The sequence below is a fragment of the Medicago sativa genome, chromosome 3, assembly GCF_051527215.1.
Source record: "Medicago sativa cultivar Bolivia chromosome 3, Bolivia_mono, whole genome shotgun sequence".
NCBI classification, from domain to species: domain Eukaryota; kingdom Viridiplantae; phylum Streptophyta; class Magnoliopsida; order Fabales; family Fabaceae; genus Medicago; species Medicago sativa.
The window spans coordinates 93239607-93263228 of NC_140751.1; the positions used below are offsets into that span (position 1 = coordinate 93239607).

The 23622-nt window shown below is 30.7% G+C and overlaps 2 protein-coding genes and 1 long non-coding RNA gene across 3 annotated transcripts; 2 read left to right on the forward strand and 1 right to left on the reverse strand.

Annotated features, from left to right (window-relative positions):
* Positions 1-3824, forward strand: TIC22-IV (Tic22-like family protein). The gene is made up of 9 exons (XM_085756042.1): positions 1-403; positions 491-553; positions 1154-1228; positions 1494-1541; positions 1899-1958; positions 2576-2647; positions 3165-3200; positions 3293-3477; positions 3556-3824. The coding sequence occupies exons 1-8, from the start codon at positions 89-91 to the stop codon at positions 3380-3382; spliced, it is 759 nt and encodes a 252-aa protein (XP_085612168.1). The 5' UTR covers positions 1-88; the 3' UTR covers positions 3383-3477; positions 3556-3824.
* A 343-nt stretch (positions 3825-4167) lies between these two features.
* On the reverse strand, positions 4168-7591 carry LOC146942073 (laccase-15-like). Its single transcript, XM_085756041.1, has 6 exons — positions 7436-7591; positions 7013-7164; positions 6675-6919; positions 6440-6568; positions 4610-5560; positions 4168-4356 (listed from the first exon to the last, which is right to left on the reverse strand). The coding sequence occupies exons 1-6, from the start codon at positions 7529-7531 to the stop codon at positions 4226-4228; spliced, it is 1704 nt and encodes a 567-aa protein (XP_085612167.1). The 5' UTR covers positions 7532-7591; the 3' UTR covers positions 4168-4225.
* Positions 7592-16844: 9253 nt separating this feature from the next.
* Positions 16845-17736, forward strand: LOC146942074 (uncharacterized). The gene is made up of 2 exons (XR_015033544.1): positions 16845-17214; positions 17301-17736. It is a non-coding gene; the product is annotated as an uncharacterized LOC146942074 (long non-coding RNA).
* Positions 17737-23622: the final 5886 nt, after the last annotated feature.

Genomic DNA, 23622 nt, shown 5'->3' on the forward strand with positions numbered 1-23622 from the left:
AACCCACAATTAAGACAGAATCCGAGCTTATAGTTTATCCACGATCTAGTAAAGGATTAGAACTTAGAAATTTGTAGAAGAAACAAAAATGGAGTCACAAGGACAGTGGAATCCGCTTCTATCATTTTCGCGGTTCATCCATCAACACTGTAACCACCTTGCAACTCGTTTTGAAGACACAAAAAAACTCGCCGGAACCCTAATTCAATCTCACACTCGCACCAACCCCGCTTTCGCCGCCACTTTAACTTCCAACAACGTCGCCAAATCCCTCGCCGGAACCTCCGTTTACACCGTCAGTAGTTCCAACAATGAATTCGTTCTGATGTCCGATGCTGAAGGTGCTAAGTCCATTGGATTGCTTTGCTTTCGCCAAGAAGACGCTGAAGCTTTCCTTGCTCAGGTAACGTTCCTCTCTCAGTAATTTGTTTTTTTTCTTCTTAATTTTCTTGATTTCACGCTGTTAATAATGTTTTGCTCGTTGTTTTAGGTTCGATCACGGAAAAATGAATTTCGAGGCAATGCTAAGGTTGTTCCAATAACTCTTGAACAGGTAGTTATTTTTCGATTTCATAATTATCTCCTGCTAATGCTGGTTTTATCACATTTTGTTGATGTGAAGTGTGAAACCAATCTGTATTTCGTACTCGATTGCTTTTAATTCACTAAGGGCTTATCTGAGCTTATTTAGTGGCATAAATTTTGTTAAACCGTTTGGGAGAACTTATTTCATAAGTTGTCCAAGATAGTTTATGAAAACAGTTTATTGCATAAACAAAAACAATTTGACTTAGTAATCCAAAAAACAATTTAACTTTATTTTATCTCTTGCTATAGAAATAGCTTATATAAGCTGATACATAAGCGCTTGTATGTAAGCTGCAAATAAGTTTTTTTTTTATCCATAACTGCCTAATTTATGTATCAATGAAATGATTCTACATTTTCCCCCTTTGAATTCATATCTATATGGGCTATGTTACTGTCAGCATTTAGAACCATGTGCTACTGACATATAGCACCTACAACCATGAATGTCACACCTTTACTTTTAATAACGGGTAAGGGGGAACCTGCAATCAGATACTTTTTGAAGCATAATAAGTATGGTTTTTATCCTGTATCTGTAACAACTTTTCTGCCTGTGTTATAGGTATACTTGTTGAAGGTTGAAGGTATTGCATTCCGATTCTTACCAGATCCACTTCAAATAAGGAATGCACTGGAGGTTAGTTCCGGTTATAATTGTTGCACACAACATATTACTTAAAACCAAAACTAGTATTTTCATCATCTGAGTCCTATAGCAGTGTCACTATGGAATGAGTTAAGTCTTATCAGTTTTAAATGTAAATCATGGAGGAAAATAGGCTTTCGTAATATGCATGATAGTTGCGGCGTGGGAATTAGTTCTGTGACTGAACAGGTAGCATATATGTTCAAGTGCTGAACTCTTGAATTGTGTTTAATTTCATTTTCGTTGTGTTTATCAGCTCAGAGCCGCCAGCAAGGAAGGTTTTGATGGAGTTCCTGTTTTTCAGGTATGTTTTCTTACTTTGGCAGTCTCCAGTTCTTTAGAGGACTAATTGGGGAATGTTGAGGGTGTGGGCAGGAGTTACAAATTGACATGTGTTTGTCTTTTCGTTAATGTATATATCAGTAGCTATAAGTTTGGAATTCATAATATCTTATTTTCACTGAACTTACTGCCAAGTAATTAACTGCAGCCAATGCATGGTATGTAACATATAAATTCCAAGACTGGCAAACAGCTTAAAAACCATCAAACTATTTTAGTATCTGCCCATCTGGAGTCTGATATAAATATGTGAAAATATTGATAGTAATTGATCATGTTAATTTTTAACCTATTGACTAATAATCACATTTGCTTACAGTCAGAACTTTTGGTTGTGAAGAAGAAGAATAAACGTTATTGCCCTGTATATTTCTCTAAGGTTTGTCTAACCCATTGGTCTCTTTAACTGCAATTCTGGTCCCTCTATTATGGTCAATATGCAATTTTGTCCCTCTATTTTTAATTTAGAAATTTTGTCCCTCGATATTTTTAATTACGCAATTTTGGTTCCTCTGTCAAGTTGTCATCCAATTTTTAACTATGATGATGATGTGGCGGTCAAATACGTGACATTGAATACGTGAAACGACATGGCTATAGAGTGCTGATATGGTGTTACTTGTCTGCTGTACACATATGATGCTTATATGACTATATAAACTAACATACTTAACAACTACACCAACTTAATGGGCTACCGGAATATAGCAAGTATGGATGTGTGTGCGTGTGTAATACAAAAAACACTCGGTGGCCGTCTTAGCTTCACATGTTCAATGTCATGTCAGCATTTGACTGCCGCATCATCTTCATTGTTAAACATTTAGGGACAACTTGACTAATGGGCTAGAATGAAATGAAAAATAGGATGACCAAAAGTGCAGATTGGCAGTAAGAGAGGGACCATAAGTGCAATTAACCCTAAATCTTAGTTAGGCATGTAGCTTGATGGAATATAAACATATGATAGTTTTTGTTTGTTGGTTAAATGGACAGGAAGATATTGAACAGGAACTATCTAAGGTTTCCAGGGTATCTAAAAGTCCTGGAGTTTCCAAGCAAATAATGGTATAGAATCTCTCATCTCTTGCTCTTGTTTTTGTTAGTGTCTGTCAGAAACTTGTTGCTCTGTATGAAACTATATGACCTTGAAAACAATTATGCTGAAGCAATAATTTGTTTTAGTGCTATAAATGGTATGATTTGTTTATGTTTCTTTAATTTTATGGATAAAAACACATTTTTGGATGGGCAGTTTCCATGCGAAAATAACAATTTGAAACCCTATGTATGAGACTATAGTTCATAGTGTAAACTTTTGTGATCTTTCTTCCATGGAAAATGTTAGGAGAAAAGGGAGAAACATGTTTTCTTGAATAAACAGGGAAATATTTATGTTTGTGGATTTGAGTAATCACATGATCCTTATGTTCTGATTTCAATTTTGTTAGTCTGCTTGATACCTGGTTTGTCAGAGTTTTCAAATGATAAGAAAAGTTGCATGCTAGAGTTTGTTGTTTTATAATTTATCATTCATTTGAAGGTTAATTTCTTATTTATTTGTTCAATTATGATAATTAAACAGGTTGGTAGCTTCGAAGATGTACTTAAAAAAATGGAGGTAGTAATAGTAAAGTTTGCTTATTGGTATAGTTAATAATATAGGAAGCAATTTGGATTTTGATAATTCTCTCTTTATGTTCCACATTGCAGATGAGTGAAAAGAATTCCGGATGGGATGATTTGATTTTTATTCCCCCTGGAAAAAGCCGTTCTCAACATATACAAGAAATTAAGGCTTAATTCCGTGGGAGCAAACTTAAGCTAACCATAGTAATAGTTTTATGTGGTTTTCTTGAGCAAATTGAATGTTATTGTTGACTCATTCTTGTCAGCTGGTGAGATGTCAGGACCTCTCCCTTACAATAGTTTCTTTTCTTTACTTCTCAATTCAATTGAAATTCCTTTTCATGCAGATACTGCTTTAAGGATTTACAATGGATATATGTGAGAGGGCATTACGGGCTATGTTTATTTCAGTTTAAGGGTCCCATGGAACTGCGATTTTTGAGTATGTTAAATACTACACGTATGAGATTGTTCTTACCAATTCATGTACAGTTTTTTCATTTTGGCAACACTTGTTATCTAATTGCTTAAATTCTACTTTTGCACGAGTTAAGGGAGGTCTATGGATATGGATTTGGAAAGAATAAGTTTAATTACTTTGCAGGTGTTTGAACTATTTGGAGGTTTTTAAATGTCAATGAATTAAACAAATTATAATTGAACTTCTGAACCTTATCAGTTAAAAAGTCAAGAGGGATAATTACAAATAATCGACGAGTTTAGATATCCAATTACAAGTAATTGACAAGTTTAGAGATCTAACGGATTCGAAAGTTCACGAGTTATGAAACTTAATAAGTAATATTCTTCGTCTCAGTGGTTAATTTTAATTAAAAGATAAAATCAAATTGGACCTTCTTTTTTTTTTTTTTTTTCAAATTTAAAAACACTTGCCTTCATGATTTATAGGGCCATACAAATGCATGTAATTTTTTTTTTGTTGATAAAACAGATGTATGTAATTATAAAGTATAAACTTCATTATAGTTCATGAATAAGAAAAATCTAAAAGATTAATCAACATGGGGGCATGTCCGGTGGCGGAGGCGGTAATGTTGCATTCAAGGATTTGCCATTCTTCACAATAAACACTGTCTCCATGCCCCAAGAGAGGTGGCGTTCTAGATGACAGTGCAGGAACCATACTCCTGTAATTGAATCCACAGTTCATGCAACAATGAGTTTTGAATTAAGAAAAATGGAACAAGTAACTAAAAAATAAATTATAGTATAAATGCAGTACCGCATACAAAGGTTAGTAAAAAAATGATCAGTTCTAAATGTTTCTTGGTTATTTTGTATGGATGTTGGTTTATGTCCCTCAATTTTCTATAAACTTATGTATGGTGACTTAGGATATCACCTTGCCTTTAAAAAAGATGTTTACTATAGGACACATACCTGGGTTTGTAGCCACGAACCTAATAGCAGCCCATCCATTTATGGGCACAAGCACTGTATTCAAAAGTGGAGGATCAATTAGGTTGTAATTCTTGGTGTCTTTACTTTTGTTGAAATTACCAAACCCATATCCAACAACATAGAAACTAAATCCATGGAGATGCATGGGGTGGTCTAACGGTGCTACCAAATTTGTCCCTTGGAAAACAACTTCCACTGCTGAGCCATATTTTAGAACTTTAACTTTAGTTCCTCTCCTCGGTGTATTCAAGGTCATAGGCAAAGAATTTCCAGTGAAGTTAAATATAAATGGCGGAAACCTGGGAAATCCCTTTCTGAATACCCCATTGATATGATAGTAATAAGCTTCTAATATGTCAAATTTATTAGGGGTTTGAAAACTTATGTTGTTCATGCTAGCAGATAAAATGGTTCCATTTGGGCCTTCACAGGATCGTCCGTTGGGACATGGAAAGGTGTTGATAGAAACTGTGGTTATTATGCGAGTCTTGATTTTTTTAGGTACATCATGGGAGTATTTGTCAGGTAAGCCTCTTATGCTTCTGATGAAGCCAAAAGCTGCTTGTGTGTCATTATAGTTGGGAAGAAAAGGTAATGAAGGAGTTGAAATTGGAGTATAACTCTCTCTGTATTGCACTATAGCAGTGGTTGTGGTGTTATCAAACTCTACTCTTGCGTTATCAGTTGAATATGCTCTTGCAGCCATATAGTAGTGACTAGGTTCTTGGTTGGCATGCAATAATACATCCATTGTTTGTCCTGGAGATATGCAAATGTAATCTCTTGTCATTGGCTTGGTGTACATAGCATCAGCTCCAACAACAGTGAGTTTGTGTTTAAAAATGGAGAAAAAGAGAATGAGATTCATTGCAGCATTAACAACACGTAGTAGATATCTCCTTCCCTGTTCTACTCTTAGCTTGAATGTTTCTGAAAAAGAAAAGAAAATCCAACTTTAGAGCCAAACTTCCAATTCACAAGAAAAATTGAAACAAAGGGATATATGTCTTTAAGACTTGATGATTAATGGTTATTTTTTTTTAGAGTTTAATGACTATGTATGGGTACAATGTCAAAAGGATTACATTAACGTCCAACTATATTTTAGGTTTAATTGTTGTTTTGGTCCCCATATTTTAACAATTTTTTTTATTTTATTCTCTCTATTTTTAAATCAGCAATTTTTATCCCCATGTTTTAACAAATCAAGGTTTTCGCCCCCTATTTCTAATTCAACAATTATAGTCCCTTAATTTTGTCGATTTTGAAAAACAAACTCACCATATTTTCATGGATAATTATGGGATGACACCATTTTTTTCCCCATACCACTCATATACCACCCCATGTGATATTTTTTATTCTTTATTTCTCTTCCCTTTTATCATTCCATTTCTCTCTTTTCCCCTCAAAACATGTCACATGGGGGTGTAGAATTGAGGGTTTGCCACATAAGGTAGTCAATATATCACTACTCTTTTTTCCATCCGTTGATGTGTCACATTTCAATATGACATGTAAATAAGTATTTCTTATTTAATATTTGAGTACTTTTTTTTTTTTGACAAGAATATTTGAGTATTTCTTATTTTGTAAAATTATTTATATTTAAGAAAATAGGATGAGTAGATTTCTACCATTTAAATTAAAATAATCCAGATGAACTTAAAATTATTTCTACCTACGTACCATTTAATTTAAACATAAAATGTTCAAGATTCAAAGTTATTAATGATCAAATGATTATTCAAAAAATTAAAATAATCTTACATTTCTATACTAGAATTTTGAAAATCTTGATGCATGTACCTGATTTAGAGCAAGGATACAGATCTCCTGGCTGACCATTAATAGTGATAGCATCAGATGAATTTGGGGCTCCCCCACTTTCAAGAAATTCTGTCAAGACCTTGTTGACATCATTCTTCCACCATTCACCTACATGTATAAATTAAATAAAATCTTAATTTCCCCCCTCTTTTTCTCTTAAATTGTACACTAGTTTGTATATATGATCAATGACAGCATCAAAAGATTTTCATACCAAATATAATGGGTATTTCTCCATCAGGTTTAGGAAAAGGATAAGTGCTATTTATTGTAGGATAAATATTGATAGCCCCATGCACAGTTGCTCTAGCCCAATCACTATGAGCATGCCACCATAAGGTCCCTTCCTCATCTGAAAAAACCACTTTCTGTCTGAATTTCCCTCCAGGTTGGATTGGACACTGAGTTATGTACTCAGGACCATCTGTCCAAGGATTCCTAGGCTGCTTCACTCCATGCCTGCTCATTGATCAATTATATTTAAGAATATAATTAGTTTTCCATACATTTTGTGTTTACATGTGTCATCAATGATTGGAAAAAAATCAATACCAATGTATAGTTATGTTGTATTTTCCCTTGTTATAAACATTAACATAGATTGTATCACCCTTATGGACTCTTATTGTTGGCCCTGGAAATTTTCCATTCACAGTCAATATGCTTTTTGTGCAACACAGTCTTGTGTAACTGGCTTCTTTAACCTGCAACATTAATCAATCACATACTATATATAATCAGCTATATATAAACTACGACACAGTTGTGTTGTATGTATATGTGAAAAATAGTTGCATGCAAATTTATTTCAGTTACTGCATAGGCAGTTTCATTCATGCAACCATTTTAGTTTGGGGAAAACATGCAAAAATATATTCAAATTTTGGCCACTACTACATAACGTTGTACTAATAATCTATTATTTCTATACAATGTAGTATTATTAAGTTATTGTCACGAAATAACTGAACTTACAACAAAATTATAATGACTCCGAGTTTGGGAACTAAGAGCAACGAAAGAAAAGATCAACAAAATTTGGAACAATTCTTTGTAAAACGACATTTTCATGAAAGAAACTGTGTCAAACTCGTTGTATAATGCTATTGTGAATAATTTTCTTGGGTTACTACCAAAGCATTTGTGTAGAAGGGGTTTTATAGAAGTGGATTTTACGTGCTTCAATTTACCAAATTTTGGTGCAACCTCACCGTCACACTTAATTAGATAAAACAAGATATTAGCTTAATTAGATGTATTAATTAACTCAATAGGCTTATGATATAAGTATTGCAAAGAAAAATGAGGGTGATTCATCAATAGTAATTCTGAGCTGATTATGTAGACAGCGTTTATATCCAATTGATGGCCTTACTTAGTAAGGTTTGAGTTTTGGCATAAGCATAACCTTATTTAGTAAGGTTATTAGGTGAACCAACTCACATAATATTTAATTAAGATTGTTTAATCAAGACAATTACTATTATTAAAAAAATTGACTTTCATTATATATGTCTATAAATTTTGTGTGAAACTATTGAATATCTATACGTAATGCAAAGAATAATGTATTAATTTGGAAGAAACTAAAATAGGTGTAAAAAAATCCCTAAACAGTTTTGGACTTGCTTTATTGCTGAAATTAAACGCAAAACTTACAAATAAGCACCACTAATAAATTTTTTTTTTTTGAACAACCACTAATAAATTTGAATCGTCGCATCTGAACACTTTCCAATAGTCAACAACATGCACTAACAAAGAAAGCCGCGTTAACTGCTAATTGGCCATAATGGAGTTACTTTACACCTACGAAATTGATACCTCTGATCTTTTTTGTTTTAATCAACATATTAGGTCTGAATTTTTAATACTTTCGAATTCGGTCCTTATCGGCCAAAACCACTTAATGGAAAATATATGCTATGTATTACAACTTACATGTAGAAATATATATGGACTGTAATTCAAATGAGTTGAAACTGTAGAAATATAAACACTTCCTTCATTGGAATCAAAATCCAAATAAATGAATAAATACAATAATTGTACTCGTGAGTTTAGTTGATATAAACAGTACATAATATATGTAAGGTTTGAGATTCGAACACCGGTCACACCACCAAAGAATAAATATAATAATTGGGAATAAATATTAAATAGTAAGTAAACATTGAATATTGTCTAAGTTCTAACTCAACTGTAAAAAAAATGTCTTCTTCAGGACAGAATTCCAAGTAAAACAAATTTGGTGCGTCGTCGTGCTATACAACCTGAAGATAATTTATGTGTCGGAGGGTGTGGTAAAATCGAGACGATGCGGCTCACTTATTCATTGATTGCGAGGTATTTGGGACTGTCTGGTACTTGGTTAGTCATTGGCTCGACATATCTTTTGTTTTTCCTGGATCTCTTGTTGATCACTTTTTTTCTTCAGTTTACTCACTTGACGGCAATGCCGCGATCTGTTCATCATCATTTAAAGGTTATTTGGCTTGTTTGTGCTTGGGCATTATGGAAGGAAAGGAACAACCGTATCTTTAGCAATGCGCGGTGTCTGATTCTTTCATTATTCTAGAAAAAATTAAGCTGAATTCCTTTTTATGGTTGTCTTCGAATAATGTTTCTTTAGGGTATTGTTATCATGACTGGTGGCGACACCCTCTCTTTTGTATGGGTGTCATGTAATTTTTCGTTATTTTTCCTTGGTGGTTGGCGACCTTTTCATAGGGGTCATATCTTTGTAACTGATTGTGAGTGAGTCATCACTTTTAGCACACCTTGTGCGGGGTGATTCACTTTTAGTTGTTGCAATATATTTCATTTTGATTTGTTCAAAAAAAAAACTGTAAAAAAATGTCAAAATTATTAAGCCAAATATCATGATCAGAGTTTGGATCCGGTACCACCATTTTTGTGAGTTAATGATTGTTTTGCCATTTATCTTAAACAAAACATTGAATGGCGCTGATAATGAAAGTGTGTCTTTCATAATCGTAGCACACCCAAATCTCTAACAATAAAATTCCATACCAACTTGTACCAAAAAAAATAAAAATAAATTCCATACCAACGTCAAAAAAAAAAATTCCCATACCAAGTCAAATACGTTTCTTCTTTCAAACAAAATACGTTTCTTAAAAAAAAATGTAGTAGATAAAATTTGGGATTTAATTTATACACACCACTGAACATTTTATTACAAATGCTTTTAACTAAATAACGCCGTGCAGATATTTAAAATACTTTATAAACTAAACTATAAATGTGACACTTTGATGTGATTTGATTGAATAAAAATTAACCCCTAGTATTTGTCACGTGTGCAAATATCCTAAAGTAGATTCATCCAACAAAACTTATGACTCAGATAGATTTATGAAGAAAATACTACCTGTCCTACTGTGAAGCCCGGATACGAGATACGATACGGATACGATACTGCACCGATACGCTGATACGGGAAAATTTCAAAAATCAAGATACGATACGGCTGGGATACGTTAATAAAAAAATTATATAATTAAATGTACAATATAATTATAATCATTTTTTTAATATGCAAATATATTAACAAACACAAGAAACCAGGCTCGTAGCACATTAACATAAATATAAATAATATTGACGATTAAGAGAGTGGTCATTAGTCAATTACATACGCAATATATACCAAAGTCGTCTGATACCAAGACTTCGACGGTGGACAAAGTGGACGGCGACCACTTTGGAAGAAAAAGTTGAAACCCTAATTTCTTAGAAAGGGAAAGATGCAATTGTTTGTGTGGTGTGGTGTGGGTCGTACTGGCACCAAAGAAAGATAAAGGAAATGTATATATATTATAGTAATATACTGTTTTTATTCTTATTTTTTACAACAAAAAAACAGAAATCAAAATAATATAAAAAACACAAGTATCCGTGTGTATCGGGACGTATCGGAAAGTATCGGATAATTAATTTTTAAAAAAATAAAATTTAATATTTGGATACTTTCCGGATACGTATCGGGAAGTATCGGACAGGTATCGGTGCAGGATACGCAGGGGATACGGTACGTCATTTATTTTGAAGTATCGGGGCTTCACAGCTGTCCTATGGTAACTGACATTTAAAAAAATTGTCTATTGTCACTTTTAATTTTTAAGATTATATTAATTATATTTTTCTACAAGTGCTAGGACATTGACTCTAATCTTTGGGATGAATTGTTTTTTACCAAAATCTATCTGGACACAAATGCATACAAATCGCCCTTACGAGTGGATGATGTCAACTTGTCCACTTTCAACATTGTTCCAATTCCAAAGCTTTATGAATTCTGATCCTCCAAACAAAGCTATGCGTCCCTTATAGAGAGTCGATAGAACGATGTTCATTCACCTTATTTGATGTAATAGTTATATTAAAACGTAAAAATATCTGATATTTTTACGTTTTAATATAACTATTACATCAAATAAGGTGAATGAACATCGTTCTATCGACTCTCTATAAGGGACGCATAGTTTGTATATGGTATTTCAGATATTTTTACGTTTTAATATAACTATTACATCAAATAAGGTGAATGAACATCGTTCTATCGACTCTATAAGAGACGCATAGTTTGTATATGGTATGCGTCCCTTATAGAGAGTCGATAGAACGATGTTCATTCACCTTATTTGATGTAATAGTTATATTAAAACGTAAAAATATCAGATATTTTTACGTTTTAATATAACTATTACATCAAATAAGGTGAATGGACATCGTTCTATCGACTCTCTATAAGGGACGCATAGTTTGTATGAGTACTTATAAGTCTGAGACTTTTGAGTACTTAGAGGATATGACACTTCTAAGATCTTGGACTGAAGCCTGGCTCAAGTACGTCAGGTGGTATTACGCTACTACTTTATCCCTAGATGTTTCCATCGAGGATTTTTTCCAAGCTCCTATGATTATATAGCTTCATGGGAAAGGTTGAAGTTTTTCACTCTTAAACTCTACTGGGATATTTTTATAAAATTTAAGTTTTGGAATACAAATGTAAACGTATAATCAAAAGCGATACAAAATGATAATTTTAAAAGACTTAAATTTAGATATTCAAAAAGTTGACGGACCAATTTAAAAATAAATAAATAAATTTTCTAAGACAGTTTTTTATTTTTGAAAATTTATAGGGCAAATTTGTAATTTATTGAAACTTTGTAGGGACCACTTTTAAATTTTGAAAAATATAGGGAATAAGTTGTAAAATTTTAATAACAAATATGAGCCTATGTGTAAATTTTGAAACATATAAGAACCAATCTGCATAATTTGAAATAATCAAAATGATCAATTTGAGATTCACATTATATAGAATAAGAAAGAAATTCTTAGTTGATATTTAAAATTTCTTCAATTTAATTTTGAAAAAATATTCACAAAATCCATTTATTTTGAAAATCCTCTAAAGTTGCAATTGTTTGTAAACTCTAATTAAATTTATCAAAAAAACAATGAAATTTACACAAAAAAATGTAAGTTAACTTATATAATTACTTTACCTCAAAAAAATTGTTCATTCAGACACATTATAGAAGATATATACGACTCATTATTTTGGCATATCAACTTACTATTTTTGAGGATATTTTTTGTATAGAATATAATTTTTTTTATAAAAATACTATAAGGGTATTTTAAAATTGGAAGTATGAGCTTCTTCAAAAAAAAATTGGAAGTATGATATAAAAAAATAGTGATTTCATTAGACAAGTACTTCCTCCGTTTTTTAAAATTTCGTTTTGTTGCTTTTTACATGTACTAAGATCACTAATAAATATCCTCCTTTAATATAAGAACAAAACATGTTGTGGAAAACACAAATTTAACCTTTAATGAATTTATGCCACGTCACTTTTTAAAGGGTAAAACATGTCTAAATATTACTTTTTCTAATAAAATTATGTCATCTAACTCTAATGATGTCATGTAATATAAACTTGATTTTCACTACATATTACAATATATTTTCCTTTTTCAAAACAGATCCACTAGAGAGAACATGTGATTCAAACTGCACGGTTACTAATATTTACATGCTTGGCTGTCAATTTATTTTGGCTCTCAAACTCAAACTCAAACTCTCTCTCTCTCTCTCTCTCTCTCTCTCTCTCTCTCTCTCTCTCTCTCTCTCTCTCTCTCTCTCTCTCTCTCTCTCTCTCTCTCTCACTTGAAATTGCATTTACTTCCTCATGTATCTTCAATCATTTTGTTCGTAATCTTAAACTCCAATCACTAAATGATTTTTTTTTCTTGAGGAAAGTTGAAAGTTTTTCATCTCTGCACAACCAACAAAGACAAGGGTAAGTTAAAGACAATAACATCTTTTTTTATCTACACATGCATTCTTCATTATTTTTTTATTTTGCTTATATCATCTTTAACAAACCACCATGCTTTTTTTTGGCTTAGGTTCATCACCACACATATACTACATAAAGATCATCTTTTATGTAACTTTTTCAATACTTTTTATTCTTCAATAGATGTAGTATATATGTGATGATGAACCAACAAGGACAAGGGTAAGTAAAAGACTATAACACCAATTTTTTATCTACAAATATGCATTCTTCATTCTTTTTTTATGCTGTTCATATCATCTTTAACAAACTACCATGTTTTTTTTGCTTAGGTTCATCACCACACATATACTACATAGATGATTATCTTTTATATAACTTTTTCAATATTTTTTCTTCATCAATAGATGTAGTATATATGTGATGATGAACCAACAAGGACAAGGGTAAGTGAAAGACAATAACACCAATTTTTTATCTACAAATATGCATTCTTCATTCTTTTTTTATGGTTTTCATATCATCATTAGCAAACTACTACTGTTTTTTTTTTTTTTTTTGCTTAGGTTCATCACCACACATATACTACATAAAAGATCATCTTTTATGTGACTTTTTCAATACTTTTTGTTCTTCAATAGATGTAGTATATATGTGTTGATGAACCAACAAGGGCAAGGGTGAGTAAAAGACAATAACACCAATTCTTTATCTAAACATATGCATTCATCATTCTTCTTTTAATGTTGTTCCTATCATCTTTAACAAACATAAATAAATGATGAGGAAAACGGTTACGGTACCTTTTTGTTGATATTATTATTTCCATATCTCACCTTCAAATGAAGATTTTGTTGTTCTGTTCTTTTTGTAGGAAACTCGAATGGTGTTGTTGTTCCTCGAAGAAACTACAAAGAAAGACATGCCTAAGTAAATGACGAGGAAAGAGTTTGATTATGAGAGTTTCGATATGATATGTTTTGTGTGATTATAATTGTTATGAAAAAAAGATATATATATATATATATATATATATATATATATATATATATATATATATATATATATATATATATATATATATAAGAGTTCAGTTGTGGTGCATCCAAAGAGAGACCACAATGGCCTGAAAACAAAATTTACAACTGAACTTTTTTGTTAGAATTTGATTTGGCAGAAACATGGAGTGGAATGAGTTGATAAATAAATAGTTGATTTGCCATTGTTGAGGGAGATGAATTTGGTTTGGTAAAAAATTATAAATAATAATCAATAAATAGTTGATTTGCCATTGATGAAAAATGGATGTGTGATGATGAAAAAAGATTACTGGTTTCTGGCAAAATATAATAATAAATTGAGTTGTGGTAATTATTTTGTGCGGTGCAATGTGTGGTAGAAATTTTGTATGCAATTAAATGTCAGACCAAAAAACACACAGTGTATGTAAAAGAGAGATAAAGAAGCTTTTAACACACAGTGAAATTTTGAAGCTATTAAACTTACAATAACATTAACAGTGATATAAATCTATGCCATTATCAGTACAAACAATGGTGATTTTAAACATAGAAACAAAATGAGAGGTTTAAACAAATCATGGGATTTTGTTGATATGAAGCTCAAAGTCTGCCATAATATCTGCAACGAACGATAATTAACAATTAAAACAATATAAGCAGCACAAGAAACTCAAATCATCTCAGTCATATCAATATTTTTCGGATTTGGACTGGACAAGGGTTAAGGTCTCAAATCTTATTTACTAAAGCTTAACTCGTAAAGCTAACCCTAAACCTAATTTTTTTCCCCCCATTTTTTCATCCACTTTTCTAAACCATTGGATCTTGCGCATTTAGGCGCCATTCAATTTTAGCCATTGATCATATTATATTTATCTCTTCTATTTTCCAAAACAACTATTTCGTATTTATCTCTTCTATTTTCCGAAACAACTATTTCATATTTATCTCTAATTATAATTTTGGTCATATCCGAAATTTGTTATCAATTCACTTAAATCCGAAATTTGTTTTCCTATAGTTTTGGCCATCCGAATCCTTATTTATTAATTAACCTAACAAATTTCCCTTTCAAAAAAAAAAAATTAACCTAACAAATTTCATTCGTATCCTCCTTTTTTTTTTTTGAAACAAATATTTTCTACACTTTTACGATTGCAATTTAACATAACAAATTCCATCTAAAAAAATGCATCGCACAAATTTTATTCTTATCCTCGCCTTTTTTTTTATGAAGCAAATATTTTGGTTATATATACGAAGCCCTAAACCTGTTTCTCTCGATAAAAATAAACCCTAAACCGTGGTAAATGCTTAATCCGTAAAGCTAACCCTAAACCTAATTTTTTTTCCCCCCATTTTTTCATCCACTTTTCTAAGCCATTGGATCTTGCGCATTTAGGCGCCATTCAATTTTAGCCATTGATCATATTATATTTATCTCTTCTATTTTCCAAAATAACTATTTCGTATTTATCTCTTCTATTTTCCGAAACAACTATTTCAAATTTATCTCTAATTATAATTTTGTTCATATCCGAAATTTGTTATCAATTCACTTAAATCCGAAATTTGTTTTCCTATAGTTTTGGCCATCCAAATCCTTATTTATTAATTAACCTAACAAATTTCCCTTTCAAAAAAAAAAATTTAACCTAACAAATTTCATTCGTATCCTCCTTTTTTTTTGAAACAAATATTTTCTACACTTTTACGATTGCAATTTAACATAACAAATTCCATCTAAAAAAATGCATCGCACAAATTTTATTCTTATCCTCGCCTTTTTTTTTATGAAGCAAATATTTTGGTTATATATACGAAGCCCTAAACCTGTTTCTCTCGATAAAAATAAACCCTAAACCGTGGTAAATGCTTAATCCGTAAAGCTAACCCTAAACCTAATTTTTTCCCCCCATTTTTTCATCCACTTTACTAAGAACACAAAGGTGTTGTTTGTTACTTCTTTCTTTCATACGGTATAACTATAAATACACATGACCATGGCTGTGAATGTCACCTTCATCCTTGAATTTTCTTATCCATGAAAAAGAAGAAGAAATGGTAGGTGAGAAAGCATGAGTGTGGCCTGATAAATTCTTTCTAAAGAGGACCATAGTTTTTTTTTCTTTTGATAATAAGTGGTTTGTTGTTGTTCATGTTGTAAGATGTTGAACTGCTGACATCGTTGTTTGTGTTTTAGATGAAGATTGTCACGTGCGCCCCTTCCCATTACCTTTTTCTTTTTTGTTTCTTTAATTATAATATACACATGTGGCTTTTTCTTTTAAATTTAATTGAAAAATAATGCATGTGGCGTCCAACTCACTTAAGTGATGAGCCACGTGGGCGTTGATAGAGTCAAGATTAAGGGGACCTTAAAGTTGAAAAAAATGGGTAAACTTAGGGGGTTAAAAAGTGGTTTTTTTAATAGGGGACCAAAATTGCAACTATGATAAAGTTAGGGGCCAAAAGTGCGTTTAAGTCTTTTAAATAAGATTTGGGTAGAAGAAAATCCAAAAGAAATTTGGGATCCATTTCCAATTAATATAATCCTTCTTTTATTTTTCAAAAAAAATATATAAAATCAATTCAATCAAACTCAATTTTGGTCACCGCATAATCAAACACATGCATAGTAGCTTCTAAAATTGTTTAGTTTAAGTCGATTCTCCAACATGGGTATAATCCGTTGTCGCCCTTTTTCATATTTATATTCATGATTTCATATTACTATGATATTTAACTATTGTTATTGTCACACTAAATATCGTATAAGAAATTTTCCCTTTTCTTAACCATTAATTAAAATAATATTTAAACGAATTTAAAAAACACGGTAATAAAATATAGTATATATAGACATAATTATATTTTTAATTTTTAATTTATTTGCATACTTTATATTTAACTTATTACAATTTATAGTTTTTTTATCTATATCTAATGAAATTTTATGTTTATAAATAAATATGTTTAGTTCCTATAAAATCACGACATTTTTAAGTTTACTCAGGAATTTTAAACGGTTGCGTGACTATTCATTTGTTTGCTAACAAATCTGTGTGCTGGTATTCTCCTAATATAATTTTTGGTATACTTTTTTAATTTTATAATTGAAACTATGGTTCCCTTACTAAATTAGTTACTAATCAATCAATGTATGGTAACTGATCTGTTCGGTGAGGAATCAATGGAGGCAACAGTGGTGAAAAGTGTTCTGATACAGTGGCGATGAGTCTTTACGGTGGAATGGAAGGTGCATGCAGGCACGTTAGCTCTACGAGACTAAAGTCAGTAGAGAAACAAATACAATTAATAACCCGACGATGGATCTGTTGTTGAGCTTAGTGTGGATTGTGCTGCGCCAAACAATTCAAATGTTCAGATGGTAATTATTACATTAATCTTTCATGAGTCCGTAAAGGTTTAATCCGTAACACAATTGATCAAATTGTTTGCCGCCAATGTCTGCAGGATGTACCAGAGGCTGAGGACTCATGCAGCAATACATGTGTGATTGACACACCAACCACCAAAACAGGTGCTAAGAGGTCCTCTAATAGCATTGACTATGTGGCTGTTGATGATGATGAAGCTGGCCAGACGTCGGCCACAAAACCTACCAGAGTTGTTCGTGTCAAAATTGAGCACAAGGACGACAAAGATGTTTAGCTTGCTCGAATGCTAGAGCCGTTTGCTTTGTTATCGAATTCCTTCAATCTGCATAAATCAGACATTAAATAATCTGTGTTTTTTCCTTTTGTTTTTTACAGTTTGGTTTTTAATTTTCTTCAAGTTGCTGTGTCGGCTATATTTACTTAGCTAAGGAAACTTTTTCCAGTCCACCTAAATAAATTTATTCATTGCCATAAGTATTAATTCAACAATTTATTATCATTGTCTTTTATTAGCGCTTCGACCTCTAAATGTACGAAATTTATTTTTAGATTTACCTCCGGAAGGTGTTAATATTTTTCTGAATGTTAGATAGTCATTCACCAAGTTGGTATGCTTGATGAAGAAAACCCAATACTGATTTGGCTTGAGTACCTAGATCCCACGCATTCACATGTTAAATTAAAAGTACAGATTGATAAAACCAAGTTAGTATGCTTGCCTTTGCTTAGTATGTGTTTAAGCGAAGGAACATTTTATAATGTTTTAAACAAGTATGTAACAGATCATTAAAAAATTTAAAATTTTAAGCATAATTAAATAAATTTTAATTTAATAGGGACTAAACTACGTGCTGAAATTTTTTATAGAAACCAAAATCTATCAAAAAAATTTACGAGGACTAAAAACTAAATTTGATATATTTATAGGGACTAAAAACTTTATTAATTATTCGTTTTATTATGTATCAAATTATTCCGGCCCGTGAGACCCGTGCGTTGCACGGGTCGGCGTTCTAGTAAACAATATAAAGACACATGAATAAACAATATAACATACAATTAGTTTTTCGGTTTTTATTTTTTTTGAAAACATCTCCAACAGAGTTTAAATAAAATTAAACGGGTAACCTAAAAAAAATTAAACAGTAAAAAACATCATACAACAGAGTTTAAGTCTTCTATTAAAAAATAATAAAAAATCAAAAAAAAAAAGATGAAGTTAGATCCTGTCCAAAATTTACATATCCAACAAAGTTGAGATCCAAAATCTAAACTTTGATTTGTTGTTGCATGTGTGAGAGAATAAGTGCCAAAATCATGATAAAATAGGCCTAAAAGAAAGCTTACATGATGAAGGTTCCAGATCTACTGCTAAACTCCATAGATGAGAATCAAAATTGGTCAAAAATGGTGCTTTTGGCCGCTGCTACAGTGTCAATGTGATGATTTCCAAAAACGAAACATATGAGAAGGAAATAAAAGATGATGTCATGAGATTGGTTATGTTTAAAAGACATTGGAAGCCAAATGGTGGTGGGGCGCGGCCACAACCCATGGAAGGAGGAGGAGGGGCGGCTAGGGTTTGTTTGAGGAAAGGGAGAACTCTCTGATAAGTGAGGAGGAAGAGAGAGAAAAATAAAATCAAATGAAGTGTTTGTGTGTGGTGGTGTGAGTTGAAAGAATAAAAGAAAAAATTAAATAAAATTAATGAAAAATGTGTGGGTGAGGAATATTGTGCGTTTAAGTGCATTAAGTAAATAATAAAATCTATTTTAAACATTAAGAGTATGTTAAAAAATATAGAATAAATTTCATTTACTAAATATCATTATTAATTATAATTATGGTATAATTAAGTTAGATGAAAATTAATAAATAAAAGTGTAATAGTGAAAAAAATTATAAATATTACGTTGATATTCGAAAGTGACAATTATTTTAACACAGATAAAAAAAATACAAAACAATGACGATTATTTTAAGATGGCGGAAATATAAAATTAAAGAGTTTAGAAAAATCAAATTGATTTTTAAACTATTTGAAACTATAAAACGTTTAAACTATTTAGAATAATTGTCATCTCAATTCATTGAGCAAAAACTTTAAAATATGATTTTTTTTATCTAATAATAATGATCAAAATAAATACATTACTAAACACATTTTCATTACATCTTATTGATTTATGAACTGATATAAATTATCTAACACAAAAAGATTTATGACAGATAAACAAAAAAAATCATTAAATAGAAAACAAATTGATCTTGATAAAGATTTAAAAATAAAAAATAAATGTGGACAAGTTATCGTTGATACAAATTTTAATATAATTATTAATTTTTAATTTATCAAAGATATTTATAGTTGATACACGATATTTTAAAAAAACTTTTCCTGCTATTTATAATGTCACCTCACTTCAATTCCATAATAATATTGAACCCTCATAAACTAAAATGCACGGGATAAGTGAGCGTTCACTAAAATCTTAGAAATAAATCAATTACACGTTATAAGTTGTTTTTGACTAAACTAGCCTTGATTTACAAGACAAGTTGTCATTTATAAGAAATTGTTCCTGCTAAAACGTTTAAACTATTTAGAATATTATCGTCTCAATTCAATTCTACAATGATATTGAACACTTATAAACCATAAAAAGCACAATTTCAGTGGACTTTTAATATAATTTCGTAGATAATTGAAATGAATCAGACAAGTGGGCATTGACTAAAATTTCAAATGCAGCGTAAATGTGCCGAACAGATGGGCGTTGACTAAAATTTCAGAAATAAATCAAACGCACGAGATAAGTTCTCATTGACGAAACTAACCTTGGATTTACATGACAAGTTGTCATTTATAAAAAATTCACCTCTCTTCAATTCTATAATGATATTGAAACCTCATAAACTAAAATGCACGGGATAAGTGAGCATTAACTAAAATTTCATAAATAAATCAAACACACGGGATAAGTTGTCATTGAGTAAACTAACCTTGATTTACAGGACAATTTGTCATTTATAAAAATAAAATAAAAAATTGTTCCTCCTATTTATAATACCACCTCACTTCAATTCTACAATGATATTGAACTCTCATAAACTAAAACGGACGGGATAAGTGAGCATTGACTAAAATTTTAGAAATAAATCAAACACACAAGATAAGTTGTCATTAACTAGACTAACCTTGATTTACTAATCAACCTATGATATAATACAATTGTTCCTGTCAAAATGTTCCTGGTACTTATAATATCACCTCGCTTCCATTCTATAATGATATTGAACCCTCATAAACTAAATTGCACGGGATAAGTGAGCATTGACTAAAATTTCATAAATAAATCAAACACACGGGATAAGTTGTCATTGACTAAACTAATCTTGATTTACCAGGCAAGTTGTCATTTATAAAAAATTGTTCCTGCTAAAATGTTCCTGTTATTTATAATATCACTTCACTTCAATTCTATAATGATATTGAACCCTCATAAACTAAAATGCACGGGATAAGTGAGCATTGACTAAAATTTTAGAAATAAATCAAACACACGGGATAATTTGTCATTGATTAAACTAATCTTGATTGACAGGATAAGTTGTCATTTATAAAAAATTGTTCCTGCTAAAATGTTCCTGCTATTTATAATATCACCTCACTTCAATTCGATAATGATATTGAACCCTCATAAACTAAAATGTACGGGATAAGTGAACATTGACTAAAATTTCAGAAATAAAATAAACACGCATGATAAGTTGTCATTGACTAACCTAACCTTAATTTACATAACAAGTTGATATTTATAAAAAACTGTTCGTGCTATTTCTAATATCACCTCACTTCATTTCTATAATCATATTGAACCCTCATAAAGTAAAATGCACGGGATAAGTGAGCATTTACTAAAATTTAAGAAATACAACAAACCCACATGATAAGTTGTCATTGACTAAACTAACCATGATCTACAAGATAAGTTGTCATTTATTAAAAATTGTTAATGCTAAAATATTTCGGCTATTTATAATATCATCTTACTTCAATTCTATAATGATATTGAACACTCCTAAACTAAAATGCACAAGATAAGTGAGTATGGACTAAAATTTATGAAATAAATCAAACACACGGGATATGTTGTCATTGCCAAAACTAACCTTGATTTACAGGACAAATTGTTATTTATAAAAAATTGTTCTTGCTAAAATGTCTCTCCTATTTATAATATCACTTGACTTCAATTCTATAATGATATTGAACCCTCATAAACTAAAATGCATGATAAGTTGTCATTGACTAGCCTAACCTTGATTTACATAACAAGTTGACATTTATAAAAAATTGTTCGAGCTATTTCTAATATCACCTCACTTCATTTCTATAATCATATTGAACCCTCATAAAGTAAAATGCACGGGATAAGTGAGCATTTAATAAAACTTAAGAAATACATCAAACACACATGATAAGTTGTCATTTATTAAAAATTGTCAATGCTAAAATGTTTCGGCTATTTATAATATCATCTTACTTCAATTCTATAATGATATTGAACACTCCTAAACTAAAATGCACAAGATAAGTGAGTACGGACTAAAATTTCTGAAATAAATCAAACACCCGGGATATGTTGTCATTGCCAAAACTAACCTTGATTTACAGGACAAGTTGTTATTTATAAAAAATTGTTCTTGCTAAAATGTCTCTGCTATTTATAATATCACTTCACTTCAATTCTATAATGATATTGAACTTTCATAAACTAAAAAGCACATGATAAGTGAGTATTGACTAAAATTTCAGAAATAAATCAAACACAAGGGATAAGTTGTCATTGATAAATCAAGCACACGTGATAAGTTGTCATTGATTAAACTAACCTTGATCTACAGGACAAGTTGTCATTTATAAAAAAAAAGTTCCTGCTAAAATGTTCCCGCTATTTATAATATCACTTCACTTCAATTCTATAATAATATTGAACCCTCATAAAATTAAATGCACGAGTGTGTGAGCATTGACTAAAATTTCAGAAATAAATCAAACACACGGGATAAATTGTCATTGACTAAACCAACCTTGATTTACAAGACAAGTTGTCATTTCTAAAAATTTGTTCCTGCTAAAATGATCATGATGTTTATAATATCACGTCACTTCAATTCTATAATGATATTGAACCCTCATAAACTAAAATGCACGAGATAAGTGAGCAATGACTAAAATTTCATAAATAAATCAAACACACGGGATAAGTTGTCATTGACTAAACTAACCTTGATCTACTTGACAAGTTGTCATTTATAAAAAATTGTTCATGCTAAAATGTTCATGCTATTTATAATATCATTTCACTTCAATTATATAATGATATTGAACCCTCAAACTAAAATGCGTTAGATAAGTGAGCATCGACTAAAATTTCAAAAATAATCAAACACACGGGATTAGTTGTCATTGACTAAACTAACCTTGATTTACATGACAAGTTGTCATTTAAAACAATTTAGTTATGCTATTTATAATATCACCTCACTTCAATTCTATAATAATATTGAATCCTCATAGAATAAAATGCACGGGATATGTGAGCATTGACTAAAATTTCAGAAATAGATTAAACACAGTATAATTTGTCATTGACTAATACATAATAGCGAGTTCAAACTACTCAAAATTATCCCAAACACTTTTATATACATATTCTATAAATTACAAAATTAATAATAATTAACTTTTAAATGGTCTAAATTTAAACTGTTCACAACTACATAATGTTGGGTTCCAACTACACAAAATCACCCACAACCAACCAGTACCCATGCGGATGCACGGGTATGTTACTAGTTTGGTAAGAAAAAAAAAGATAATTAATAATTATTGTTACTTATTCCTCAAAAAAGTAAATATTGTTACTTTTGATACCAATATTTACATTTTATATATTTTACCCTTAATAATTTATTATCGCATTCTCTTTATTTCTCTCTTTGAAGTTAATAGTTAATGATATAATTGACACATCAATATTTAAAGTTGTATTAAACTTTAAAAACGACAATTAAATATGAATAAAATATACAAACCCAAATTTTTAGAAAATTCAAATCGAGATTTTATTAAAAGTTTTGCATATTCGATAACGAAGTAATTAGGATTGAACAGTTGAATTTAACAGTTAACACATGAGGTTATGTATTATGACTTATGAGTGATCGGGGTAAAGAAAGTCATTTACGTCTACATATGAGATGGATTTTTAGATTGTTAAGAAAGATTATGGTAATAACCACAACATTGCTAGGAGTTGTAGCTTTTGAATACTACTTGATGGAAAAGGTTCAAGTGTACTTGAAAATCAGAGTTGTAAAGTGAGAAAGAA

Coding starts and splice junctions, on each gene's coding strand:
- TIC22-IV (XM_085756042.1), top strand. CDS start 89: ATGGAGTCACAAGGACAGTGGAATCCGCTTCTATCATTTTCGCGGTTC. Junction 1,542..1,898: donor ATGGAGTTCCTGTTTTTCAG/GTATGTTTTCTT, acceptor ATTTGCTTACAG/TCAGAACTTTTGGTTGTGAA. Junction 2,648..3,164: donor GAGTTTCCAAGCAAATAATG/GTATAGAATCTC, acceptor ATAATTAAACAG/GTTGGTAGCTTCGAAGATGT.
- LOC146942073 (XM_085756041.1), bottom strand. CDS start 7,531: ATGAAAATGTCGTTTTACAAAGAATTGTTCCAAATTTTGTTGATCTTT. Junction 7,165..7,435: donor GGAGTCATTATAATTTTGTT/GTAAGTTCAGTT, acceptor TTAATGTTGCAG/GTTAAAGAAGCCAGTTACAC. Junction 6,920..7,012: donor TACAACATAACTATACATTG/GTATTGATTTTT, acceptor ATCAATGAGCAG/GCATGGAGTGAAGCAGCCTA.